At 45.9% G+C, this 25,093-nt stretch overlaps 1 protein-coding gene across 2 annotated transcripts in view; it reads left to right on the top strand.

Moving 5' to 3' along the window:
• Nucleotides 1–25,093, top strand: part of LOC147902579 (Protein kinase superfamily protein) — a 52,638-nt gene that overhangs the window by 15,024 nt on the left and 12,521 nt on the right. For both annotated transcript variants that reach the window (XM_087373617.1, XM_087373618.1), the window contains 5 exons: nt 2,755–2,987; nt 3,236–3,397; nt 21,047–21,199; nt 21,497–21,757; nt 24,485–24,988. In XM_087373617.1, coding sequence (XP_087229743.1) covers nt 2,755–2,987; nt 3,236–3,397; nt 21,047–21,199; nt 21,497–21,757; nt 24,485–24,988 — 1,313 coding nt within the window. The remainder of the gene's footprint in view (nt 1–2,754; nt 2,988–3,235; nt 3,398–21,046; nt 21,200–21,496; nt 21,758–24,484; nt 24,989–25,093) is intronic.

Genomic DNA, 25,093 nt, shown 5'->3' with positions numbered 1-25,093 from the left:
CTGTCCATACAAGTTGCACGGACTGTTCTGTACAGCCGTACATCTGCCGCGCAGTCCGTACCTTCTGCTTGTAGTTCGTCCGTACGTTCGTCCGTACACTGTCGTACAAGCGTTGTACGCTGGTTGTTTTCTGAACAGCGTTGTTTGGTATAGGTACCTGCGATGTACTTTCGTTGTATGACTGTCGTACCGTACTATTGACCGTACACCTGCATCAGTCCGTACACCTGCTTTCTTGTGTTGTTCGTACTACTCTTGACAGTTCTTCCGTACGTAGTTGCAAAAGCTTCTCCATCAACGTGTATTAGGCCGTACAATAGTACGGTCATCCGTACTGTTCTGATCAACCGTACCTACGTTGGGCTGTACAACCCTCGTTAGCTGTCAGTACAGCCATACAGTCCGTACTGTACGGGCTGTTCTAGTCCTTCTGCAAAAGGGTGCCTTGGTCATTTGGAGAGTTTTCATTGCAGGTGAATCTTGCAGGTGTTTTTATCTTTGTCAAGCATTTGTGCAGTGAGCCATTGTTTGGCTGTGGATTCAAGCAGGTGCATTTTGAGATTAAGGGTGTGCTCATTTGCGCACATAGGCAGTAGAATTTGGTTCTTTTTGCAGATAAATTGCAAATTGGGACTTTCAGTCATTTGCCCCTTTTTGAGTTGCAATTTCTTGCAAAAATTTGGGCCTTTTTGCTTTACACAGCAATTTCTTGCATTTTTGGGGCTTTCAGGCAATTTGCCCTCTTTTGGATGCAATTTCCCTGAAGAAATTGTGGCTTTTAGTATTTTGATGCAATTTGGCAGTGTATAAGCATTTTGGGATTGTTGCAGGCAATTTTGGATTCATTTTGAGTGACATTGCAGACATTGGCAAATTCTGCTGTGTTTTTTGGAAGTTTTTTAGAGCATTTGCAGGACAAATTGAAGTGCATTTTGAGCCTTTGACAGGCTGTAACAGTATTTGTCACTGTGGGCATATTTTTCTTTGCAGATTTTACTTGTGCATCTTACATCTCAGGAAGGGATTTTACTTGTTCAGTTTGCTGTATTCCTGAGTTTATCTGGCAAAAATGGCACAGAACAACTCAAATGAGGTGTTCGGGGTTGTCACACAGGAGGATAAGTTGGATGGCACCAACTACTCCTTGTGGAGTTTCATGGTTCGCAATATCTTGGTTGGCAGAAATCTTTGGGATTATGTCAATGGAGATGAAGAAAAACCAGATACAACACCTATACCTGTCACTCCTACAGCTGGAGGCAGGGGTAGAGGTACAAATACAGCACAGGTGATTGGAGCAACCGCTCCAGGAGCTCCCACAGCAAAGCAGAAAAGATGGGACTCTAGAGATGCACAAGCTCTTTCAGTAATTTCTCTTTCTGTCAAGAGGTTCATTATACCTCATATTCGGTCATGCAAGACATCTATGGCAGCTTGGGTAATACTGGAGAGTATGTTTGCAGCAAGAAACGATGCCAGAGTTTCCTTTCTGAAGCGAGAACTTTCCCATACACATATGGATGAGGGAGATTCCATGAATTCTCACCTCACAAAGCTTCAGGATCTCAGGGAACAATTGCTTAACATTGATGAAGTCATTTCGGATTCAGAGATGATCTCCACCACTCTGAACTCTCTTCCTGAGTCCTGTCCGGTTTCCACACCTCGCTGAATTTGTCATTGAGGGGGGGCAGCAATCCTCTCTCCTTTCACGAGTTGGTAGGACTTCTATTGTAGGAGGAACAAACACGCAGAAATATGGCAACCCGGGCTGGCGAGCATGCTATGCTCTCCAAGTTCAAGCCCAAGGAATCGAAACAGTGAACTTTATGGTTTTATCAACATTTAGTTGGAAATGGCTATATTTTGTTTTTAATCTTGTGGTGTGCATGCAATTAAAGACAGATTGTTTATCGTTGGTTCAAGGTGAGCACAAACCAACCTGAGCCTATGGCGATGCCACAATTGCTTCTGTTCCAGCCAGCCTCTCTTCATGCTGTATATGAAGAGCTAGCTTCTTTTGCTTAGCAAATATTTTTCCTTAAGTTGGGGCAAGATGAGCATTTCACAATGGTGCTCTTCTCTTATGAGGCTTTGAGATAATCATTTTGGCAATTAATAGCCTCCAACAAGTGTTGGGTCACCCATTGGTTTGGAGATAGGTCTTCTTTTAACAATTTTTATATTGCCAGACTTGCCTTTTGAAGCAAATGGGATGCTTGCGAATGCACATAATTTGAAGCAGAGGTTTGTGTATTGGAGAATACTTGCAAATGCTCCAGCTCTGACGTATCTCATTCCTACCATGATCCTTACCTGATGAGGTGGTGAATTCAGAATCCTGCTTCTCATGCTTTCCTCATGACACATGGATTGATCAGTCCTTAATTTAACCCTTCTCATCATCAAGGTCTGTAGGACCTTGAACCGGGTGCTCCCCCTGCCCCCCCTTTCCCTCCCCACCCCATATCTTTGGCCCTGCTTTGTACCTTTCCTCCTCTCTTCTGCTTTTGAAAAGAGTAGTTTCTCTCATATTGTGTTTTATTTATCACTGCTAGCCTTTTTGGGTGATTCTCAACAGTTTATGTATGCAGTCCTTCCGCACGTGTTTGGTACCTTTTGTCAGTTGATGCTCTTTCAGGGCCCTATGGCCATTTTGTGCATATGCTGCTTGTTCTTGTTCTTCCTCTATTGATGAAAAGCTTAAGAGGCTATTAGGCTATTCTTATTACTTGCTCCAATGGTTGTCCTCAGATTACCCGGGCTTCATCAGATCTGGTGTTTCGATACAGAAACGGAGGCGGAGGGGAGTACACAGTAATGCTTTTCGAGCAGGCGAGACTGGAGATTTGGTGATAGTGCCCAAAATATATTGGAACTTTTCAAGCAAAGGTGTGCTCACCATGGAATGGATAGATGGAATCAAATTGACAGATGTAGAAACGCTACGGAAGTTGAACTTTGACATCCAACACCTTGTTGATCAGGTCTTCTTTTTCGAGAATGCTATTTTGTTTGCTTTGATACCATAGATTCCATTTGGGATGTTGCCCATGCAACTGAACTTCTGTTCTCCATTTCATATACCCTTGTAAACATGATCTTGGGCATCATGCTGGGACTCCTGTGTTTACTCTATCCTTGAATATTCCTTAGGGTATAGAAGGGGTTCAATTATGTTTGCTCACTAATTATTTTCTTACTTTAACGGAAATCTTTTGTCTAATTGTGGCAGGGAGTTTTTTCTTCTTTGAGGCAACTTCTGGAGGAAGGTTTTTTTCATGCTGACCCCCATCCTGGAAATCTTGTGGTGACGAAGGAAGGCAGACTTGCATACTTTGACTTCGGTATGATGGGAGATTTTCCTAGGGACTACCGTATTGGTCTTATCCGAACAGTGAGTTTCTTAATGTTCACTCTGCTGCTTGAAATGAAAGGCACAGCTCAAGGTGTATAGTTTGGCAGTAAATATTAGTAGCTTGTTATCTTCCAACTTGGAATTGACTCTTATCGCTGAGGTTCCATACATGTTATATGTGTATAAATGTATGCTAATAAGTGGATTTCAATCTCAACTTTTATAATTTTTGGGTTGAATGTTCTAATAAGAGGGTGCAGTACGGCTGTTAAACTCTGAAAATACTATTGTATTGGAAAACCAGCATTATTGGAATACATAAATATACGATGTGCTTAGCGTTGGCAGGGGTGGTTCTAATTTGCACCCCACATGGGCTTCATGTCTGTCTTTATTTTTAAGTCTCAAACCATGTGTGAATTGTTGTTTTAATATTTTGGTTTAAGATTATAAATTTTAAGTGTTAATAGAATAAATCTTTGGAAACACTCTTTCGCTAAAGCACGACTCTGATAGGTGATTTATTTGATAAACCTTGCAGTTATAGCCTTACATCAGCCTAGAACTGCATGTATAGTGATTGTGTGAAAAAGAAAGTGAGAGTGTGAGAGTCCATAGTTTTTTGTTGAAGCCATGATAAGCACATAGAACAGCGATGTGAGACATTCAAAGAGTCCATCTCTTGCCCTTAAAGATGACCATGCTCACGAAGAGCAAAAATTCAGTCTTGTTTCTCAACTCCTTTTAGCATAGCCGATAAGCTTTGAATTCGTTGCTGTATCTGACTGACATGCATTTTTTACTTCTTGAATCGAGTTTGTTCTTGGTGTCTTATGTGTATGCACCCATGTGCCAGGATCGAAAAGTCTTAAATATTTTATGACAGTCCTTTTACCTTAGGAAATGTGCATTGCCTCTAGATGGTGTCTTTCCCATGACTGCTTTAGTCATTGCCTTATTTAGGGTGTGGACAGCCGTATTGATTGCATTTCCCTAGGACCTTGGAAATTTTTTACCTCTCAACATTCTCAAGTCTGTCTCTACAATTGTTTGATTCTTGCGCTTTACCACCCCGAGATGCTGGGATGTCTCTGCTATCGTAAATTGATGTTTGATGCTATTCTTCTTGCAATATGCATTGGACTCATCTATGTGAATTCTTCTCCTCGGTCTGTTCTGAACGTCTTAAGTTTCTTTTAGGAGAGGCAGAGACCCTGAAACCGAGACGCGACGCCCCAACAGAGGACTCACACACCAGTCACACTCACTGACATCTCCTCTGTTTTCAGACCTGGGGTGCAGCCGACCGGGGTGACAATGGTGCTCGTCAGACGTCGGGTAGCGGCCAGGAGGGCACGATAGGTTACTCATTCAGATAGCAGACAGCGATCCATTATGGGCTTCTTGGCTACACTACCTAGTCCGACGTTGGGTGTATCTTGATGTTCTATATATTTATTGCATTGTAGTGGATCAAACTACTGTGTCTCCACAAGAGGATGATGATGCCAGGATGGCTGCATAGGTTTATGGTGGACATGTACTATGATATCACTGACTATGTCTACATAGTTCTCTAGCATGGGTTAGGATGCTCGATTAGTAGCTTCACCCTCTTGCTCATTGTATCAGGTTTTTCTTCAGTCTCATAGACCCATCGGTCTTTAGCAGACTTCAATCAAATTTCTTTCTTTCTTTCTTGTCTTCCTTTTCACTTTAGCCCTATTCTTAGAGTACTTCTTAGACAAATAATAGACCCAAGTCATTCTGCTGAAATCATTTGTGAAGGTTAGGAAGTATTCCACCCCGGAAAGTGGTCTTGTAGGCATGGGCCCTTAGATTCCAAAATGAACCAACTCAATTGGCTCATGGCTCGTCATGGCCTTTGGCACGAATGATGCCCGGAGTTACTTGCCTTCCATGCAATCTCTACAAATTTCTTGTTTGCTTGTAAGTTACGGAGGTCCCTCTACCATGCCTGCCTTCGTTATTGGCTTCATAGGGATCTGGAAGACATGAGAGAGCAATATGCCAATGATGCAGATTTTGGTGAGATTTGACAGCGAGTGCAAGAGGTGCAGTCCACCAATCACTATTCCCTGAAAGATGGGTATCTAATGAAAGATGACTGCTTATGCATCACTCAAAAGATGGCTTTAGAGAGGTATTTCTATTGGCCAGCGATGCGAAAAGATATACATAAGTTTGTTACAGAATGCCTCACTTGTTAGAAGGTCAAATATGACAGCCGGAAGGCACCTGGCCTACGTATGCCTCTTCCCGTGCCCCAGGCACCATGGGAAAGTATCGCAATGGACTTGATTTTTTATTTGCCAAAATCAAAATTAGGGATTAATGGGATTTGGACTACTGATAGATTCAGCAAGCAAGCTCATTTCATTCCAGTATGTAAAACTATAAAGGCAGATCATATGGCTAAGGTTTTCATGGCACAGATCCTTAAGCACCATGGTATGCCTAAGTCCATTGTCAGTGACCGAGATCCATGAATGACTAGTCTATTGTGGAGAGCCCTTTTTGATAATATGGGACGAATCTGAATTTTTCTTCTTCTTTCCATCCCTAGACAGATGGTCAAAGCGAAGTAGCAAATTCTACAGTGTTGGATGTATTGAGTGCTACGTGGCTGACCAAAATTCAGACTGGGAAAAGTACCTTCCACTGGTGGAGTTCACATATAACAATATAGTTCACAGCTCCACAGGGAAAGCCCCCTTTATTTTTTTCCAAAGAAAGAAACCTTCTATTAATGCTTGAAAGATTTCATACAAAACAACAGCCCCGAAGGTGCTGAGTATGAAAAAACAGGAAAAGGCTAAAAGAAAAACCAGCATGTTCCAAAGAAGCCTAGATCACTGCCTAGGGGATCTCTGGAAATGGGGCTAACAGCCAAGTGGGGGGACTATACAGCCAGCGAATCCCTCGCAGAGTGAAGATGTAGAAAACACCTGCAGGCCAAGCCTTGCAAAAACGAGCACGCCTCTCAATAGTCGCCCTGGAGCCTGGAGTCCCGTGCTCCCAGGTGGACCGTAGAGTGTAGATGATATCCTGCCAGATGGCAACCAAAGGTAGCCGAGGGTGGAACCGGGTGCTCTCCCATCACAAGACTGCACCAAGCCACCCAGATGTTCCAAGCCGTGATGCTGGCTACAACCTCCCAAACGTTGTCCTCCCTAGGAGGAGAAGGAGCTAGGGTGTTAGGGGGGACTGCCTCGTGGAGTGCAATCCTCTGAATGCTCTGACCCTGTATCCGGTAGGCTGGGGAGATCTCATCAATCTGAAACACGTGTCCTCCCTCTGTTAACCAAGCCACCATCCCCCAGGTGTAATCTCTGTGTATACTCTGAATGTGTGTCATGATCCTGAGGGCTCTCATCCAGATCCTCGCTGCGCTACGACAGCTCCATAGGCAGTGCGGGATAGTCTCTAGGACACCATCTGAGCAGCAATGGCACTGCCCCTCCACTCGCATCTGCTCCAACCACGGACCGATGGGCAAGCCTCCGTGGGCTGCTAGCCAGAAGAAGTATGAGATCTTCCTCGGCCGCAAGTTGGACCACAACCGCGTCCAAAACCTGGAGCGAACATCCCGGGGCACTCTCTGGGTCACCCAGTGTCTTTCCCTCAAGGGAGTCTGATGAGTCCATCTGAAGTTTCCTGCCAATCCGTGTGGTGTAGGAAAAGAAAGGCACCTCATCTATCGTCTCAGCTAGGCCGCCCCTGGAGGGCCAGAACCACTCCCCCGGGTGGACGTCCCTCAGGGGTCTACCCTCCCATAGCCAGAGGCGCCATCGAGAGTCGTCCTGCTCTGAGATACTGGGATCAATGTGCCACTCCTTCCCCAAGCGTCCTACCACTCTGATCATCTGCCAGTGTATCCCATCAAGACTCCCATCCATCTTAGGGTCACTCCTAGTGAGGGGCTGAAGCAGTCCTCCAGGTCTTACACGGAAGAAGCCGGGGTGCGTGCTGCCGCGCTGCATCAAAATCCTCAAAGGAACACCAATACGGGAAAATTGCCCCAACCATCTGCTGTCTCTCCACATGTGAAGTCCTTCCCACCAGGACTCAGGAATGGCTAAGTCGATCTCGACCATCCGCTGCCTTGTCCCTCTCAGATGCGCTAGGGTGTCAAGCCTCTGCCTCCATGGGTAGTCTGCTCCAGCAACCAAAAGACCCCGTTGGACCACCGTCCCACTGTGCCCCGCCAATGTGAGTCCGCTGCCCAAGCATACGTCCCTCTTGATCTCTGACCTCTAGGTGCCACATAAGGGGCCGGCGCTCAAATTCCTCTCTGCATCTGGGCAGAGCACGGATGAGGCTCCCTGCTAGTCTCTGCCAAACCCTGTGGAGGCTCCTCATCAAGGGGGAGCCCTTTCCCGTAAGGGGGGCCTTTGAGAAGATCCATCTACGTGAAGGTTGCCATTGTCCCCCAGTGCGTGGGGTGTTCCTCAGAAGCCCTCTCTGTAGAAGGAGCTTCCAAGGCTCGACACCTGGGGTGAGGCCACGAACCACCAACTTGCCCAGAAGGGCCCTACTCTGCATCTCTGGATCAATGATACCCAAGCCTCCTAGTGCCTGCAGCATGATCACTGTCTGCCAAGCTACTCGGGCCCTAGAGTTCCTCGTGCCATTTGAGCCTGCCCAGAGGAAGTTCCGTACCAACCGTCGGAGCTGTCCAATGCAACCTCTGTGAAAGCACCAACAGGAGGCAATATACCAGGCAGTGGCAAGGACTTGGTTTGCCACTAAGGCGCGACCTGCAAGGGAGAGTTTGGCCGAGCTCCAATAGAGAAGCTTGCGCCAAACACTCAAGGACCGGGACAATCTGCTGCTCTGCTGTGATGTCAATACCCACCTAGCATCCTAGGTATGTCCCTGTCTGGCCCCGCGGTATCCATCTGAAACCAAAGTCACTCCCCCACTCATGGATCTCTTGTGTCTCCTCAAAGCCCGTGAAGAAGCCTATGGATTTCGTCCAGTTGATCCATGCCCCCGAGGCCTCACAATAGATAGCCAAGGCGCCTTTGACTCTCTCTAGACTCGCTGTGGTGCCCTCAACATACAAGGTCGTGTCATCTGCAAACTCGGAGTCAAGGAGCTCCTCCTCATGTCTGATTGGGAGTCTCAACCCTGTGAGACCCGCCACCTGTGATCTCAAGTAGTACCCCAGAGCCTCCGCTACAAACAAGAAGAGGAAGGGAGCTAGTGGGCAGCTCTGGCGGACCGAGAGAGAGAGAGAGAGGAAAGGCCTCGCGTGTGTGTCCTTCGATAATCATCTGACTAGAGCTCCCTGTGTATAGCGCCGAAACTCCTCAGACCCATCTGTTTGAGAAACCCAATCTCCTCATAGTGCCCTCGAGGAAAGACCACTCCACCCTGTCGTAGGCCTTCTTGAAGTCCAAGAGAAGGATGGCCAGTGGCTGTGACTCCTCCTTGGACCAATCCACTGCCTCCCAGAACGTGAAGATGTTGTCCAGGATGCTGCGCTCCTGGACAAACCCAGTCTGGGTGTCATGTATGATGTCGGTAAGATGAGGCTGTAACCGCAAACTCAAGACCTTGACGAGGATCTTGTATGCTGTATCAAGCAAAGTGATGGGCCTCCACTGTCCGATATTTTCCCTATCTCCCTTGAGAGATGGAGAGGGAGATAGAGTAGGGAGTAGGAGTTGACTCACTGCACACGACTTTAGTGGGGATAATCACAATGAGTGAGTGGTATCTCCCCAAGCACACACTTTATATATATTATGGATAAGGTAGTAACCCTTAAGTACAGCTAAGTACAAATGTGTACTTAGCGTACTTAAGTGTCCTACACTAAAGTACAACATAAAGTACTGTTTACGTAGGGTGGCCAGTGCCTTTACCCCAACAACCTCCCACTTAAAGGCAGTGTGCCCTCAAGGAGAGAAAGAATAAAAAACAGCAAATGTACACAATGTACAAGACCAATATGCTGGCTTCAACCAATACCCATAAGAGATCTGCAGTGTGCAAACCTCTCTGCAGCTAACCCTTTGGTTAATAGATCTGCCGGATTGTCATCTGTATGCACCTTAACAAGCTGAATTTGCTTGTTCTCAAGCACCTCCCTGATGAAGTGATATTTCACATCTATGTGCTTCGTCTTTGCATGAAAGACAGGATTACGTGCCAACTGTATGGCACTCTGACTGTCACAATGCAACAATGGAATCTCCAATGGATAACCCAAATCTGCCACTAGCCGAGATAGCCATATAGCCTCCTTGCATGCCTCAGTGGCTGCAATATATTCAGCTTCTGTGGTAGACAGAGCAATGCATTGCTGCATTCTAGATACCCACGACACTGCACCTCCAGTGAAAGTGAAAACATATCCGGTAGTAGACTTCCGGGTATCAGGGTGACCGGCATAATCAGAGTCTGTATAACCCTGCACTTTTGCATCTTGACTGCCGAAACATATACACAAATCTTGTGTACCCTTCAGGTATCTCATGACACCTTTCACTGCATTCCAATGCTTCTTGCCGGGGTTTGCCATGTATCTACTAACCACTCCCACTGCAAACGCAATATCAGGCCTGGTTGCAACCATAGCATACATGAGACTGCCACACGCTGATGCATACGGAATCTTTGACATCTCAGCCCTCTCGGCATCTGTCTGAGGGCTGTCCAAAGCACTGATTTTCACATAAGGAGGCAATGGAGTACCAATACTCTTCCCCCCCTCCATGTGAAATCTCTGCAAGACCTTGCCAATGTATTCCTTCTGAGACAAGTATAGCAATCGCTTTTTCCTATTCCGAAGTATCCGCATGCCCAGTATATGGTTGGCATCACCAAGATCCTTCATATCAAAGGTTTGGTGCAATCTTTTCTTCAAGGCATTGATCTCCTTATGAGATTTTCCAGCAATCAACATATCATCCACATACAAAATGAGGATCAGTAAACTGCCATCTGAAGCTTTCTTGGTATACAAGCAGTGATCAATGTCACTTCTCCTATAACCTTGGATTCGCATGAATGTATCAAACTTATGATACCATTCTCTGGGTGCCTGCTTAAGACCATAAAGACTTTTCTTCAGTCTGCACACAAGCTTCTCCTTTCCCTTCACTGTAAAACCTTCTGGCTGCTGCATAAAAATCTCTTCATGTAAGTCACCATGAAGAAATGCCGTCTTGACATCCATTTGGACCAAGTCCATATCTGCATGTGCAACCAATGCTAATACAGTTCTGAGAGTTGTCATCTTAACGACAGGAGAGAATATCTCATCAAAGTCAACACCATATTCCTGTTTGAACCCCTTGGCAACCAGTCTGGCTTTATGCCTTGGCTTTTCACCAGGTGTGACCTTAAGTCGATAAACCCATTTGCATGGCAGTACCTTCTTACCAGTAGGCAAGGATACCAATTCCCAAGTGCCATTCTTGTGAAGACTGTCCATTTCAGACTTCATAGCAAGATCCCATTGAACCTTGTCTGCCCTCTGCCTAGCCTCTCTGTAGCATGAAGGCTCTCCACAATCAGTGAGCATCAAATAATCAATGCCTGGAACAAATCTTTCTGGCTGCCGCGTCGGTCTGGTTGACCTTCTAACCCAATGACCATCGTCTTGAGCTGGCTGTCCAGCCTGTTCATCACCCAGATAAGGTGGCTGTCCCATGTCTCCTGGCTGCATTTGCATGTCAGGAAGATCACCTAACTGTGCCTCATCCATTGGGATGTCTTCTGCCATACCTGGCTGTCCATTAGGACCTGCTGCAGCATCATTTAATGGCTGGTTATGCTGCTGTTGTGGCTGATTTACAGCCTGTCTTTGTTGCCCATGATGCCTGTCATCATCAATAGTTACTTTTAAAGGTCCCTGCTGTACAACAGGTTCCTTGAACATGATGGTTTCATCAAACACGACATCATTGCTGCGTATAAGTTTTCTGTTCTTGGGATCCCAAATCCTGTAGCCCATCTCACCTTTGTCACCGTAACCTAGGAATATGCATTTAAGAGACTTTGGATCCAGTTTAGTTCTGTCTTCCCTGCGTACATGCACATACGCGACACAACCAAAGACCCGTAGGTGTTTGTAAGACGGAGGCTTACCCGTCCATGCCTGTTCAGGCACACCGCCACATAGTCTCTTGTTTGGTGACCTATTAATAAGGTGCACAGCTGTCTTTACAGCTTCAGCCCAAAATGTGTGGGGCAGTGCAGCATGTGACAACATGGATCTGACTTTCTCTTGAATGGTCCTGAACATTTTTTCAGCGGTACCATTCTGTGGAGGATCATATGGTGCAGACAACACCCTTTGAATACCCTTTGCCTCACAGAATTCTTGAAACTCTTTGGACAAATACTCTCCACCATTGTCAGATCGTAAAGCTTTCAGTTTATTGCCTGTCTCATTTTCGACCAGTGCAACAAACTTAGTGAAAGCCTTGAACGTATCACTCTTCTTTTTGAGAGTGTAAACCCACACTTTGCGGGTGGCGTCATCTATGAATGACAGTATGTACTTAGAACCTCCTAAAGAGAGTGTAGGCATCTCACACACATCTGTATGTACCAGCTCCAAGAGCTGTAATTTCTGATCTGACCTTCTCTTATGAGGTATTTGTACTTGACAACCGTAGAGACAAAATTCACATTTCTTTAAATCTGAAAATTTTAGACTCGGCAAGTAACCAAAATGAGCCAATTGCTCCATTCCCTTAATACTCATATGGCCAAGCCGGCTATGCCACAATGAAATCTTTGGCAGCTCGGCGGCATTTACATCGGAATGCGGACAATGTCGAGCATGAAGTGAATACAAAGTATCAACCTTAGGACCCCTGGCAATAGCCATTGCCCCTTTGCTGATTTTCCATTTCTGACTGCCAAAGGTGGTCTGATAACCATCGTCATTCAATAAACCTGTGGAAATCAAGTTTTTCTTCACTTCAGGGACATGCCTGACTCCTTTGAGCATTAACTGTTGGCCATTTTCAAGAACAAGCCTGACATCACCTATGCCAATGATCGAACATGCATGGTTATCACCAAGAAAGACAACTCCCTTCTGCCCTCCTGCATATCTGACAAACAGATCTCTGTAGGGTGTAACATGAAAGGAAGCACCTGAATCTATAATCCAGGAAAGCATATCTGATCCATCACCAGCATGAAGTGTATGAGCCTCCAGTGAAGAGGTGAAACATATCTCACGTCCACTGTCACTGTCACTAACATAAGTAACATGCAGCTCCTCTTTTTCCTTGCCCTTAGACTTGCCTTGAGTCTTGCCTTCTTTGGCTCTCAGGTCGTTCTTCTTTTTAAAACACTTTTTCTCAATATGTCCCTTCTTGCCGCAATAGTTGCATACAAGATCACTTTTAGAGCGGGACTTGCTCCTCTCTCTTTCTTTGTAGTTTCCACGTGTCTTGGACCTGCTGCGTGCATTCAAAGCATTCGACTTCCCAACAGCATTGTTCTTTCTATTCATCTCTTCCTGTAGAAGAGCACTCTCCACATCTGCAAATAACAGAATGGCATTTGAGTTGCTGGTAGAAGTCCTGAATGTGTCCCATGACTCAGGTAGAGAACATAGGATGAGTGTAGCTTTCAGCTCATCATCGAGCTTCAACCCCTGGTTGATCACCTGGCTGAATATGCTGTTAAACTCAATAATATGAGTGGACATAGGTGTCCCCTCCTTCATTTGAAGACCAACAAGCTTTTTCAGCCAGTAAGCTTTTCCCGTGGCACTTTTCTTGGCATAAGTATCCTCAAGACGTTTCCACATCCTCCACGCAGTAGGTTCATCCCTGATGCCTACAACCAGTGAATCAACAACTGTAAGCATAATGGTCGACATGGCCAAGTTGTCCATCTTCTCCCACTGCTCATCAGTAACGTTGGAGGGCTTAACACCCTTCTCCTTTATAGGCTTGTACTGGTCCTTCTGCATCAGCACATTGTAGCATTGTGTCCTCCATATGTCGTAGTTTTTAGCTCCTTCGAGCTTCTTTATCTGGAACAAGGACGACACGTCGCTTCCGGAACTCATGGTAAAGAAAGTGGAGTTTGTTCCTCAATGGAACCGCCTGACTCCCTGTAGTCGTGCAATTAAGCACTAGTCACTCCAAGAAAATTCTCCCGCAGCGGAAGTACGATCAAAAGTGAACTTGGTACTGTTTCAGTGGCACAAAACCAACTGAATATTTTTCTCCCACTTGCTACAGAAACAGTACAGCAAGCTGTTCCTGTCTTTTTCGCTGGCGAAAGTGCGGTACGGCTGCGTCAAATCGCTCTAGAAAAATCCCAGAACTGATATAATAAAAAAAAACAGCAGTACTTTTTGACTTTTTTGATAGTCAAATATGGTCAAACCTGCTGTTTGACAGTCCCGGACTGTCAAAAAACAGCAAATTTCTGATTTTTTGATGAAAGTCCCTGATTTTAGACCTCTAATGCTCCAGAAACTTCCCCCCCAACTGAATTTACAGTTTGGAAGTGAGGTGGCTCAAAAGCCCTTTGAATGCATGAAGAAAATCAGAGATTTGACCTCCAATCTGGAAAAGATTGACCTTTGACCAAACACTGTAAGTCAAATTTGCACTTTCAAAGCATAGTAGTGCTCTAGATAAGCATTTGTCACAACAATCTGCAATTTGCCTGCATCCACTGCCTGTGCGGGTGACAATCCTGACTAATGCATCTGTCTCTGCACGAGAATAAGCATACACACTGCAAGTGACAATGCATACACCGCTTCAAAATTGCATAGACCTCTGCTCAGAAAACATGCATACACACTGCAAATCTGTCAATGCATACGCTGTAACGCTTCACTGGCCAAGTGAATAACCTGCCTCAACTCTGTTTGCGGCATAAGCTAAGCCTCAGAGTTGAGTAATGCCCTGCCCCCAAGTGGAACGCCTGTACATGCAATTGTGCAGTACAAGGTACAAAAGGAAAGAATGGTAGGCAGAAAGTACAATGCAAATTACAAAGTACCTGGCTATGGTTTGCCAATGGCAGAATACAATGCTGTCCAAGAATGACGCATAAACAGGGAAAATCTTTCTCAAGTGTGAGCCCCAAAAAAAAAGGACTCGAGAAAGACCGCCTCAGGTATTGATAAAAAATACAGAAGATAAAACAGTACCCCTTGGTACTTGTTCCAGTGCTGCTGTAGCTCCTCAGAATGCGTGTACGCTGTACTTCTCCCACAGAAAATGCAGATTGTTGTACTTTTTGGTTACGCTTTTCAAGGCAAGTACAAGCTGTTATTCGTTTTCCGAACAACTGTTGCTGATTGGTGCTTTTGCAAAAAAAAATGTGCTCGAAGATGTTCTCAGATGTGTGCTCGCGAGGGCTTCATTCAACGGTTGTTTGTCGTAGATTTGCCCGCTCACAGGCACGAGTGCGCACCTATGCATAAGAGTAAGGCAGTTGGTCGCTGCCTGCGTGTGTATGCGTACGTTGGAGCTGGAGGCGGCCAGATTGGAGGTGTGGTCAGATCGGCAATCACCTACGACTGACTGGTGTCGGTCTGGTATAGCCGACGGCCGACTACTGTCGGCCGTGTAGTCGGCCCTGCTGCCGGTTTCTTGCTGAGAGACGCGCGCACCTGCGCGCTGTGCACACGCCTGGCTGCCTGTGCTCTGGAGTTGTCGCACACACACCTGCCCGCACAGCCTGCTCGTACCTGTTCCTGCTGCCTATTAGCAGCTGTGTGCATGCATACCCAGCACACGATCGATTTTGTCGATGCTGCCGTGCTACAGAGACACGACTCTGCAAGTCGGCTCCCTGCGAGGTATTGCCGCGTGCACACCTGCCTCGAATGCTTGCTTGCCTTGCTGTTTGCACACAATTGTGCACTCGCTGCCTTTGCGCACTCGCTCCTGAAGACTACTCGTGCCTTCGGGCACTCACCTTGCTCGCGGCTTCTATGCTGCCCTTTGCACGCCTGCCTGCCCATGAGCTGGCGAGTAGCTATCTCGCGCGCGTTTGCTCTCTTGCAAGCACTTGCTTGCCTCAGCTCGCATCTATCTCGCGCAATGTAGCCGCATCAGCTACACGATAGACACAATGAAAAGAATCCCGCGATGAAAAAGATGCCAGCCCCTTGGCTGAGTGAGAGGGTGTGGAAGACGGGAGAGGGGGAAAGGAATCGAGCCCGTTGGCTCTGATACCAGTTGAGAGATGGAGAGGGAGATAGAGTAGGGAGTAGGAGTTGACTCACTGCACACGACTTTAGTGGGGATAATCACAATGAGTGAGTGGTACCTCCCCAAGCACACACTTTATATATATTATGGATAAGGTAGTAACCCTTAAGTACAGCTAAGTACAAATGTGTACTTAGCGTACTTAAGTGTCCTACACTAAAGTACAACATAAAGTACTGTTTACATAGGGTGGCCAGTGCCTTTACCCCAACATCCCCCTTTCAGGATCAAACAAATCCACCCCTTGCGCAAGGACTGAGGGAGAAGGCCTGTGTCGAAAATCTCCTGGCAGGCTAAACGGAAAGGGGTGGAGATAATCTCCCAGAAGTTCCGGAAGAAGGCCGGAGTCAATCCATCCTCCCCTGGGCATTTCTGGGTCGGGAGAGCCTTGAGGGCTTCCCAGAGCTCCTCATTTGTGAAAGGCTCCTCAAGTCTACTGCATAGATCCCGCGAGACTACTGTCGGAACGTGATTCCAAACTAGCTCTCGGGCCACAAGACCGGCTGGGGTCATCCGCTCTGTTTGAAAGAGCTGGCTATAAAAAGCGGTGGTCATGTCAAGAATCTTTTGCGGGTCAGTGTGCATGATGCCCTGCGAGTCCCAGAGCCGGTCGATCGGGGCCCAATGGTCTGAAATAACTGCTCGTCATCCTGTCGCCCTGCTGTACCCATCGGGCCCGGGAGGAATGATAAGAGAACTCAGCCCGCCGCAGCTTCGTGTCCTGAAGCTCAAGACGAGTGCTCTCCAATCTGTCACTAAGCCACTGAGACACTGGGTCCTGCTCCCTGCACCTCTCGATGGAGGCAAGGTCTCTCCTCAAAGCCCGCTCGCGCTCCTGAAGGGTCCTCTTTCGCCTAAGGGCGTGAACCTGCAGCTCCACACTGCTCCTCTAAATCGCATCGGCAACCCACGCAGCCCAGCCCTCACTCGTTGCCATCTCTGAGTGCTTTTAGATCTCTGCCATAACCTGCTGAATCTCCTCGTCCTGCAAGAGGTCCTCTGGGATGCGGACCCCCTTCTAAGGGAGACCTCGGCGGGGCTGATCCAAGTGAAGTACCACTGGAGAGTGGTCAGACATCATGGTACCTGCCAGAATCCCAGCAGTGCCGCCTTTGTGTAATGCCCAGTCCCCAACATAGAAGCGATCTAATCTCTCAAGCAATCCATTGTGTCTCCTCTGTCCAAAGGAGAAGAGAAGGCTGCCAGGAGTCCTGCTGAACTCTGGCTCTCTCCATGGGTCTTTGCCACTGATCATGAAAATGAACTGCTCCCAGGTACTACGCTCTGCTGCTGGTATCTCAGAGAACGAGGCGCCGCCGTGCTTGTCTTCCCCAAACTCCAGGTTGTTGAAGTCCCCTCCAACAATCCAGGAGTCAACATCCGGTAGACACTCTGATAGCCTCCTCCAAAAGGCCGGGCGATGCTGCCTACACGCTAGGGCATACACGTTCAGGATTCCAATCGTGGACTCTCCCGTCCGAACTCCCATCCAAACTGCCCATCCTGGAATGAGCTCGCCCTGATCGTAGACCTCTGGAGCCAAGGTCTGTGAGACTGAGATGCAGACCCCTCCGCTCCGTCCTACTGTGGGAGACCACTCCTCTGGACCTCTCCCTGGAAGAAGGTGATGGCGTTGTCTAATGTCTGCTGCTGAAAACATGTGCTCCTGAATCATAAGGATGTCCACTACTCGCCCTACCACTGCCCTCTGCAACTCCTGCCGGAGCATCAGGTACTACGACTGACTACAAACACGGTCGTGGAGCCCGTGTACGTTTCAACTCACTATGGTCCAGCTCATGAGGACGGGGGAGTCGGGAACAAGGCTCTCCTATGGGTGGGTGGCTGTCCTAGAGAGACTGACTTGTGTGATTTTGTCGGGGGTTTGGAGGGCGAGTAGTTAGTGTCTCGGCGGCGTCGTACTAGGGTGGATATCGGCTCAATACCGATCTTCCATGCCCACTTCATCATGAAGGAGGCTTCCACCCCAAATAAATCCGCACACGTTTGGAGGGGCCATAAGTGTGCCTGGTCCACCTTAGCCTCCATCGGCAATTTGATAACTCCCATCGCTAAACCACACACCGTCTCCTCTCGCGTGAAGCTCAGCTGAAAGTTCACCTCCACGCCATGGGAGTACCAAAGATCTAGTCCCTGTGGGCCCATCCACTCGTCCATCATGAGCATAAGCTGATTACCCAAAATAGCATCAAACACCTCCGGGGACCACTTCTCCAACCCTGTGGAGGCAAGCGGAAATCTCCAAACAGGGTGTGTCTGAGCCCCTTGCAGGGCTGAAGGACCATGAGCATGACCTCCAATGGTAGAGGGTATGAGTCCGGAATCTCCAGATAGTTCCAGGGTCCTAACCTCCAGAAGTCCCCGCGGTAAGGGACGCCCAGGATGGAGGTTGGGAGCTGCTGGCCAGGAGGACAAGCCTCGTCTCTTAGGATCCCTCTCTGAGCGGACCTACTGCTGCGATGAGGAGGCTGAAGGGGGCATCGTCGTTCCCTTGCTTGATGGCAGGGGTGTCGAAGAGGAAGAAGCTGCTACTGGAGCGGAGAGGGGAGCGGCGGGAGAGGGAGAGGTCGGTACATGGGGGACAGAGGGCGGGGGGCGGGTGGTAAGAGTGACCACCGGAGGGGGGGCTAAGGAGGGAGGAGGGGGCGGGGGAACCCTGGAGGGGTCGGGGGAAGTGAAGAGGAGGAGGGGGAGGGGGAGGGGGGGGGGGGAGGAGGGGGGAAAGCCCCCTTTAAGGTCATCTATGGGAAGATGATTCTGCCACCTATCCTGAGGACCAAAGATGAGATTTTTGCAGCTGATCAGTTTGTAAGAGACCTCCAGACAGCTTTCAGCAAGGTCCGGACAGCAATAGAAAGGTCTCAAGAAAAGCATAAGAAGTTTGCAGATAAGCACAAGAGAGAATTAGATCTCAAGCGAAGGGATTGGAAACTTTTCAAGTCCGAAAAAGCTAGGCTCCACAAGCTTAAGGGAAAAGAAAACTTTATGCAAAGTTATCTCCCAGGTATTATGGCTCTTTCAGGGTTACCAATGAGACTAATGAGGTTGCATATGGATTAGCACTACAAGAGCATTGGAGGATTCACAATGCCTTCCATGTGAGTCTTCTAAAGAAATATCAGGGACCGCAGCCTACAGAGCCTGTAACAGAGGATCTACCGGAAGTGGATGAAGTGGAGGAGGTCCTTCAACCATAACAAATTGTGTATCATACTGTACGCAAAGGCCCCCAGGGCAAGGAATTTTACAGGTTCCTTGTAAAATTCAAGAACTACTCGGCATTGGATGCCAAGTGGATGGATGAAGACATGTTGTCTGATCATCCAGAGGTCAACTGAATAGAAGCCGAGGGGATGTCACCAAGTTGTAAATACTCCAAAGTCAATTCTAGCTGATCATTTATTTGATCATAAGTTTTTCATTTATTTAATTATGTTTAAAAGTAATCTTTTATTAGTCAAAATATTGACTTTGGTCAAAGATACTTAATCTTGTTTAAGTATACTTAACCTTGGTTAGGAAGACTTGGCTTATGCCAAGAGGTTTAACTGCGGTTAACTAAAGAACCTCTGACTATGGTTAGAAAGTGTTGACTTCGGCGGTCAACAAGACTTGGTTTTGGTCAAAGCAGGTTGACTTCGGTCAACCTAGATTATTACCGTATCCGGTCGGAGAGTTCTAGCATTAATTAAGGCGCCTTGACACTCGGTCAAAGTCCTTAATTACGGCTAAAAGGGTTGGCTATGGTCAACCGCAGAATTAGTTTGTTTTATGTACACATGTTTGCTTGGTGGGGATGCCCATAGTGACTACGATTAGTCCACAGATTGTTATTTGCATGCAGAAGTGCTGACCATTAATGGGTTCCATGGTTGTGCGCTTTAGTTAATGATTGGAGGTACCTGGGGGGATTGAAGACCCAAGCAATATGGAGCCTAGCAAGTGACCAGGAGGTGTTCACGTGACTTAGTGCTACAAAGACCCCAGAATTCGCCCTTTAAGGCATGTAACCAAAGACTTAGTCTAGGATTTGGACAAGTGGCATGTTGCCAAGAAAGAATGAGCTTGTGAGCTCTTTGTAAAAAAAATTGACTCACATAGGAATTATTGTAAGCAGCCCGTGTGCTGAATTGTACCTTGTAGTATGTACTCATATTTTTCTGATCAATAAAGACCTTCGGGGGGTCCAGCCCGACTGTTGTCTTGGGCCCTAGTGCTGTGTGTGAGAAAGAAAGAAAGAAAGAAAGTTTATTAAAGTCTTCGGAAGACCGATGGGTCTATGAGACTGTGAAAAACCTGATACAATGAGCTGTGGTAGTGGAGCTACTAAACGAGCATCCACACCAATGCAGAATGCAAAAAATGCAAAATGACTCTGGGTCAACCCTCTGTCTGAGCTGTCGGGTCACAGGCTTTGGGTCACGGTCATGTCGAGGTCTCGTCTCGTGGGGGTCTATGTGATCTGGCTGAAAGAACTCCGTGATAGAGCCATGAGAGGTATCAGTTGAGGAAGAAGTCTGCTCCTGTCTCCGTGCTCGGAGTATCCTCTCGCGGTGTCTAAGCACCTCATGAATGAAACCAGCCAAGCACCGCTGGTCTGGGTAGAGAGTGTGATTTCTTAGCAAGCTTTGTTGGTTGATAATAATGACTGTAAAGGAGAATCCTGCAGACATCTTCACCAAGCGAGTGCCAAAGAGGAAGTTCTTTGGCGTTGAGGATTAAAAGCTGAATTGATGCATATGATGGCTAATTAGTTTGTATGCCATAATGATTATATTGGTATGTCAAACATTTGGTTACTTTGATTACTATTCAGGATCCCACAGCTCTATGTCAAGGATTCCAATGTTGCTGAGGTATTTAGGGGCTCTAGCTTAGTGTTCAACAAATTTTTAGGACCGTATATGTGCCATGCCACATGTCTTTAATCGTAGTCAGGGTTTCTTATGAAACACTTAGTTTCTTTGGTGTTCAAGCATGCGCAATTGATTTCATCTTTTCTTTAGACCATGTGCTTTGGTAAAGCAAGAAAATGAAAAGGGTGAATTGTAGATGTGGATATCATGAAATTTTCAGAACCTTAGGCAAGTGAATTATCTGAATTGGCTGTTGCGTTTGAGATGGTTTGAATATTGATCTGGAACAACTTTATCCTGCTCCTTATCCTCCTACATTTCTCCTGGTTTTGCTGCTGCTGAATACCCACTTTTTATAATGTAAGCTGTCATTATCAGGGCGGGCTGTAATGAGCACAAGCAGAGATTGTTGAACTTTGATGCTGTGGCTACGTAAAATTGCATTTGTTTTGAAAACCTTCTGCTTAGCTGCCAGTTTTGTTGTTTGGATTGAAACTAAATTTCTTGTAAGATTCTGTTGAATTAACGCATATTGAATGCCTAATCATTTTACTGTTGTGACAATGCAGCTTGTTCATTTTGTAAACAGGGACTCTGTCGGTCTGGCAAATGATTTTTTAGGTCTTGGATTTCTTCCAGAAGGAGCTAACCTTGAAGAAATTGCACATGCGTTACATGCTTCCTTTGGGGACGAGTCCTCGAAAGCACAGTTGGATTTCCAGGTGAGGCATGCCTTTGCACAGTAAATGTCTTTCATGTTGAATGTTGCACTATGAACATTGAATGCATATGCTGCCTCAAATATAAAGTTTTGACACAAACATATGGCATTTATTGGGAAGGGGGGGGGGGGGGAAGAAAATTTGTTATATATATAAATGCATTGCCATGTATTTAAAAAAAAAAACAACTGCAACATCAAGCAAGAACTGTCTTTACCTTTTTCTTCTCAGTTTGCAAGGCCTTTTCTGCTTCGTTTAATCCTTCAGGGTCTAACTTTTAATCCTTTTGCTTTGTAGGGAATCATGAATCAATTGTCAAATGTAATGTACAAGTACAATTTCACTCTTCCTCCAGAGTATGCATTGGTTATCAGAGCCTTGGGATCTTTAGAAGGAACGGCAACGCTTCTAGATCCTGAGTTTAAAGTGGTGGCTAGTGCATATCCTTTTATAATTGGCAGGCTACTTGCTGATCCGGATCCTGACATGAGGCAGATCTTACGGGAACTTCTTATTCGGAACAATGGATTTATTCGATGGCATCGTCTCGAGCGCCTGGTGTGTGTTTTTGCCATCTCAGTATTGAAGTTCATTTCCGATCCGTTTAGGATTTCATTGTTTTCTGTGGAAACTGTTTCTTATTATGGGAAAAGAAAACCAGGTTACTTCTGTGCATGTTTTTCAGAATTGCATTTTTAAGAAAAGGCCAAATGTCATGGAATGATATTTATGTTGTTTCATTAACATAAATCAAGAGAAATGAGTTGTTTTCTTCAGGAAAGGCCAAATGTCATGGATGATAGCTTAGGTTGCTTCATGAACATAGGTAAGGAGAAATGGGACAGAAAAGGTGATACTATAACTATATGATTGCTGTCTGTCAGGATGACACGTAAGTCCAATATTGGAATGTTAAACATGTCCTGCACTCCTATCTAATACTCGATTCCTGTTGATTCTAATATTTTTTAGATTCCACATTCACGCTTTCTGTAATGCATAAATAAATTATGCTTACACTATATGTGGAAGACAGCATCACACAAGTTCCTCAATCCACCCTTGTGCTTATCTTACACACACACACACAGGAAATGCGCAGGAGATGTCAGGGAAAACTCTGTATTGACTGGTGAGAAAAAGCTCCACAAATGGTGCGGATATGAGAGTGCAGGGGGGCCAATTTATAGGGTGAGTTCTGCTGCTGACTGGGCCGACTTCTGGTCAGTCTAATCTGACCCAACAGGGTCAGCTCCTGGTCAGTTTAACCTGATCAGGCTGGGTGGCCAAATCTTGCCCTTAACAGCCTCCAAGCCAGCCCTAATCCAGGCAGATGTCCAGCCCTCAAACCAGCAGCGTGCCCTGGCTAAACTCCAAACTACCCTGCAGAAAACACAGTGAGAAAGGACTCTCTCTCTCTCTCTTTCTCTCTCTCTCTCACACACACACACACACACACACTATATATATATATATATAGATAGATATATATATATATATAGAGAGAGAGAGAGAGAGAGAGAGAGAGAGAGAGATGAATCCAGCCAGGAACATGCACAAATTCATCCTCTAAAAACAACATAGTGCAGTTTCAATCTCATGATAGTCACTCATAAGGTTGAAAACCATAAACTCCATCATGCATAGCAAGCACTAGCTACTATGACATCCCCACTGATGTCATCAGTGCCTGACAGTGGGTGTAGACCATAGTATAGGCATATGCTCTCACACATACAAATCCACACATCCACACATACTTGAGCATCCATTTATACAAAGTCTTCGGTACTGAGTTTCTGTTGGCACTCCAGAGGTGAGGGGCAAACTCAGCCATGACAAAGGCTAGCACTGCTAATCAAAAAGTAGTCCAAAATCGCTTCATTCAAGCTACAACTGCTTGTCAAGACTAAACGATTTCATTTTAGACGAGCATCTAAATCTAGCTGATAGGGCAACGCACCACTTAAGATGGAAATAATTATTGCAATACCAGCAAGCCGCAACATGGACGAAAACTTCTCAATATGAAATTTGCATGCCTGCTAAACTACACCTCTGTCTCTAATATACATATAGGAGATGACTAACTCTTTACACCTAGCTGCTTAAAGTGACAACAAGCATAGGGGTGCACAATTATTGCCAAGATACTTGCCTCTGCTTGTAACCCTTTGATGGTTCACACACCTTCATATCACTAGGCTGATACAACTCAGTTTCTTATTACTTCAACAGTTTCCTTCAATTCACCTTTGATCCTGGGAGAGATGTATCAGCCTTGCTGGAAACCGTGAAATTCTATCTTGCTTATTTTCAGCCTAGTTGTTCTATAAGAATATTCCTTATCAACAATATAATATAATAGAGGCAATCCTGGGGAGCTTCGTAGTATTTGATTCAAAATCTTTTGATTCAGTCGGCATATGTTAGAGTCTAAAAGTTTGACCTGGGATATCGGAATCAAAAAAAGTTTCTACAGTCTATTTTATATATGTTGCAATTTGAATTTATCTTGTACGCTCCCCTCGAAATATTTTTGCAGAGAACTATACATTAGACATACCTGTGGTCCCATATAGGTGAGTTGTGAGAATGAACATACTAAATCCTTTACTAGGTGGAAGCCAGTGGGATGCTATTTCTGCCATGCCCCATTAGTTTTTTTTGAAATTATGGTCAGGAAAATTAGTGATGCACTCCATTTTCCACACTAGAATAGAAGTCTACATTGGCTTAGTGTCGCTACTTTGCTGCTTCTAGCAGGTCTCTGATTGGAAGAGGTAATCTGCAGTGGACTTTAGTTACTAATGAACATCCATGTGTACGCTATTGGGGGCGCAGGTGATGTACAAACGTAGGCCTTTTAGAAGAGAAGTCTACATTGGCTAAGTGTCATTAATTTGCTGCCTCCAGCAGGTCTCTGATTGGAAGAGGCAATCTGCAGTGGACTTTAGTTACTAATGAACATCCATGTGGACGCTATTGAAGGTGCAGGTGATGTACAAACATAGGCTTTTTAGGAGCTTGCTCGCTTGTAAGTTGACCTTGCAGAATATTTCAAAGTACCAACATTGCAGCTTGTGGCCCCACAGATTACATGAAGTCCTATGTCAATGCATTTGCTAATATTGTCTTCAATCTATTGCTGGTGCTTTAAATGCATCTAATAGTGCTTGCATATGCAACTCATCATTTTTCATGCCTACAATTGCCTTTTTTCTGTATACTTGATTTTTAAATTTGTCTTCCTTTGGATAGTAATTTTGTGTCATCTCTGGTCAGGTTATCGCCATTGCTGAGCAGAGTTCAACACCATCCCCTTCTAGAGAAGCAGAGACAGGAGGGACATGGACTGCACAAGATGGCTGGGGTAAAAACACACGGACTTGGAGTTCTTTTGATACACGTACTGTTGTCTCTGCTACGGCAGATTTGTTCGATTTCATACTTTCAGAGCAAGGTTACAGAGTAAGGGTATTACTGGTTCAGGATATCGTAAAATCATTTAATGCTTTTGCTGATGAGATTGTTTTAAGCTACGTCCATCCCAAGGGTCCACCACAGTATGTGAGGACGTTCGACTTGAAAACATCGGGGGAGCAGAACAATGGAAATAGTGTGTATAAGGATATGGAATTGAATCAAAGCACAAGTGATGAAGAAGAAACAAACAGGTATAAAACATCAGCTAGTGGTGGGCAGCAGGCCAAGATACTCGGACAAAAGCAGAGCATAGGAGAAGGAACTGATGAACAGTACAACAAAAGGGAGAGTGGTTCAGAAGAGGTAAACTTTGCTGGCCTCTCTCTGTCTCTGTCTCTCTCTCTCTCTCTCTCTCACACACACACACACACACACTCTCGCACACGCACAAACACGCACATTTTCATA

Source organism: Dipteris shenzhenensis, chromosome 4, assembly GCF_047967505.1.
Source record: "Dipteris shenzhenensis isolate YYH24624 ecotype China chromosome 4, Dip_SZ_1.0, whole genome shotgun sequence".
Taxonomy (NCBI): Eukaryota; Viridiplantae; Streptophyta; class Polypodiopsida; order Gleicheniales; family Dipteridaceae; genus Dipteris; species Dipteris shenzhenensis.
The sequence above is the reverse complement of the archived record's forward strand: the minus strand, read 5'-3'. Positions and strand labels throughout refer to the sequence as shown.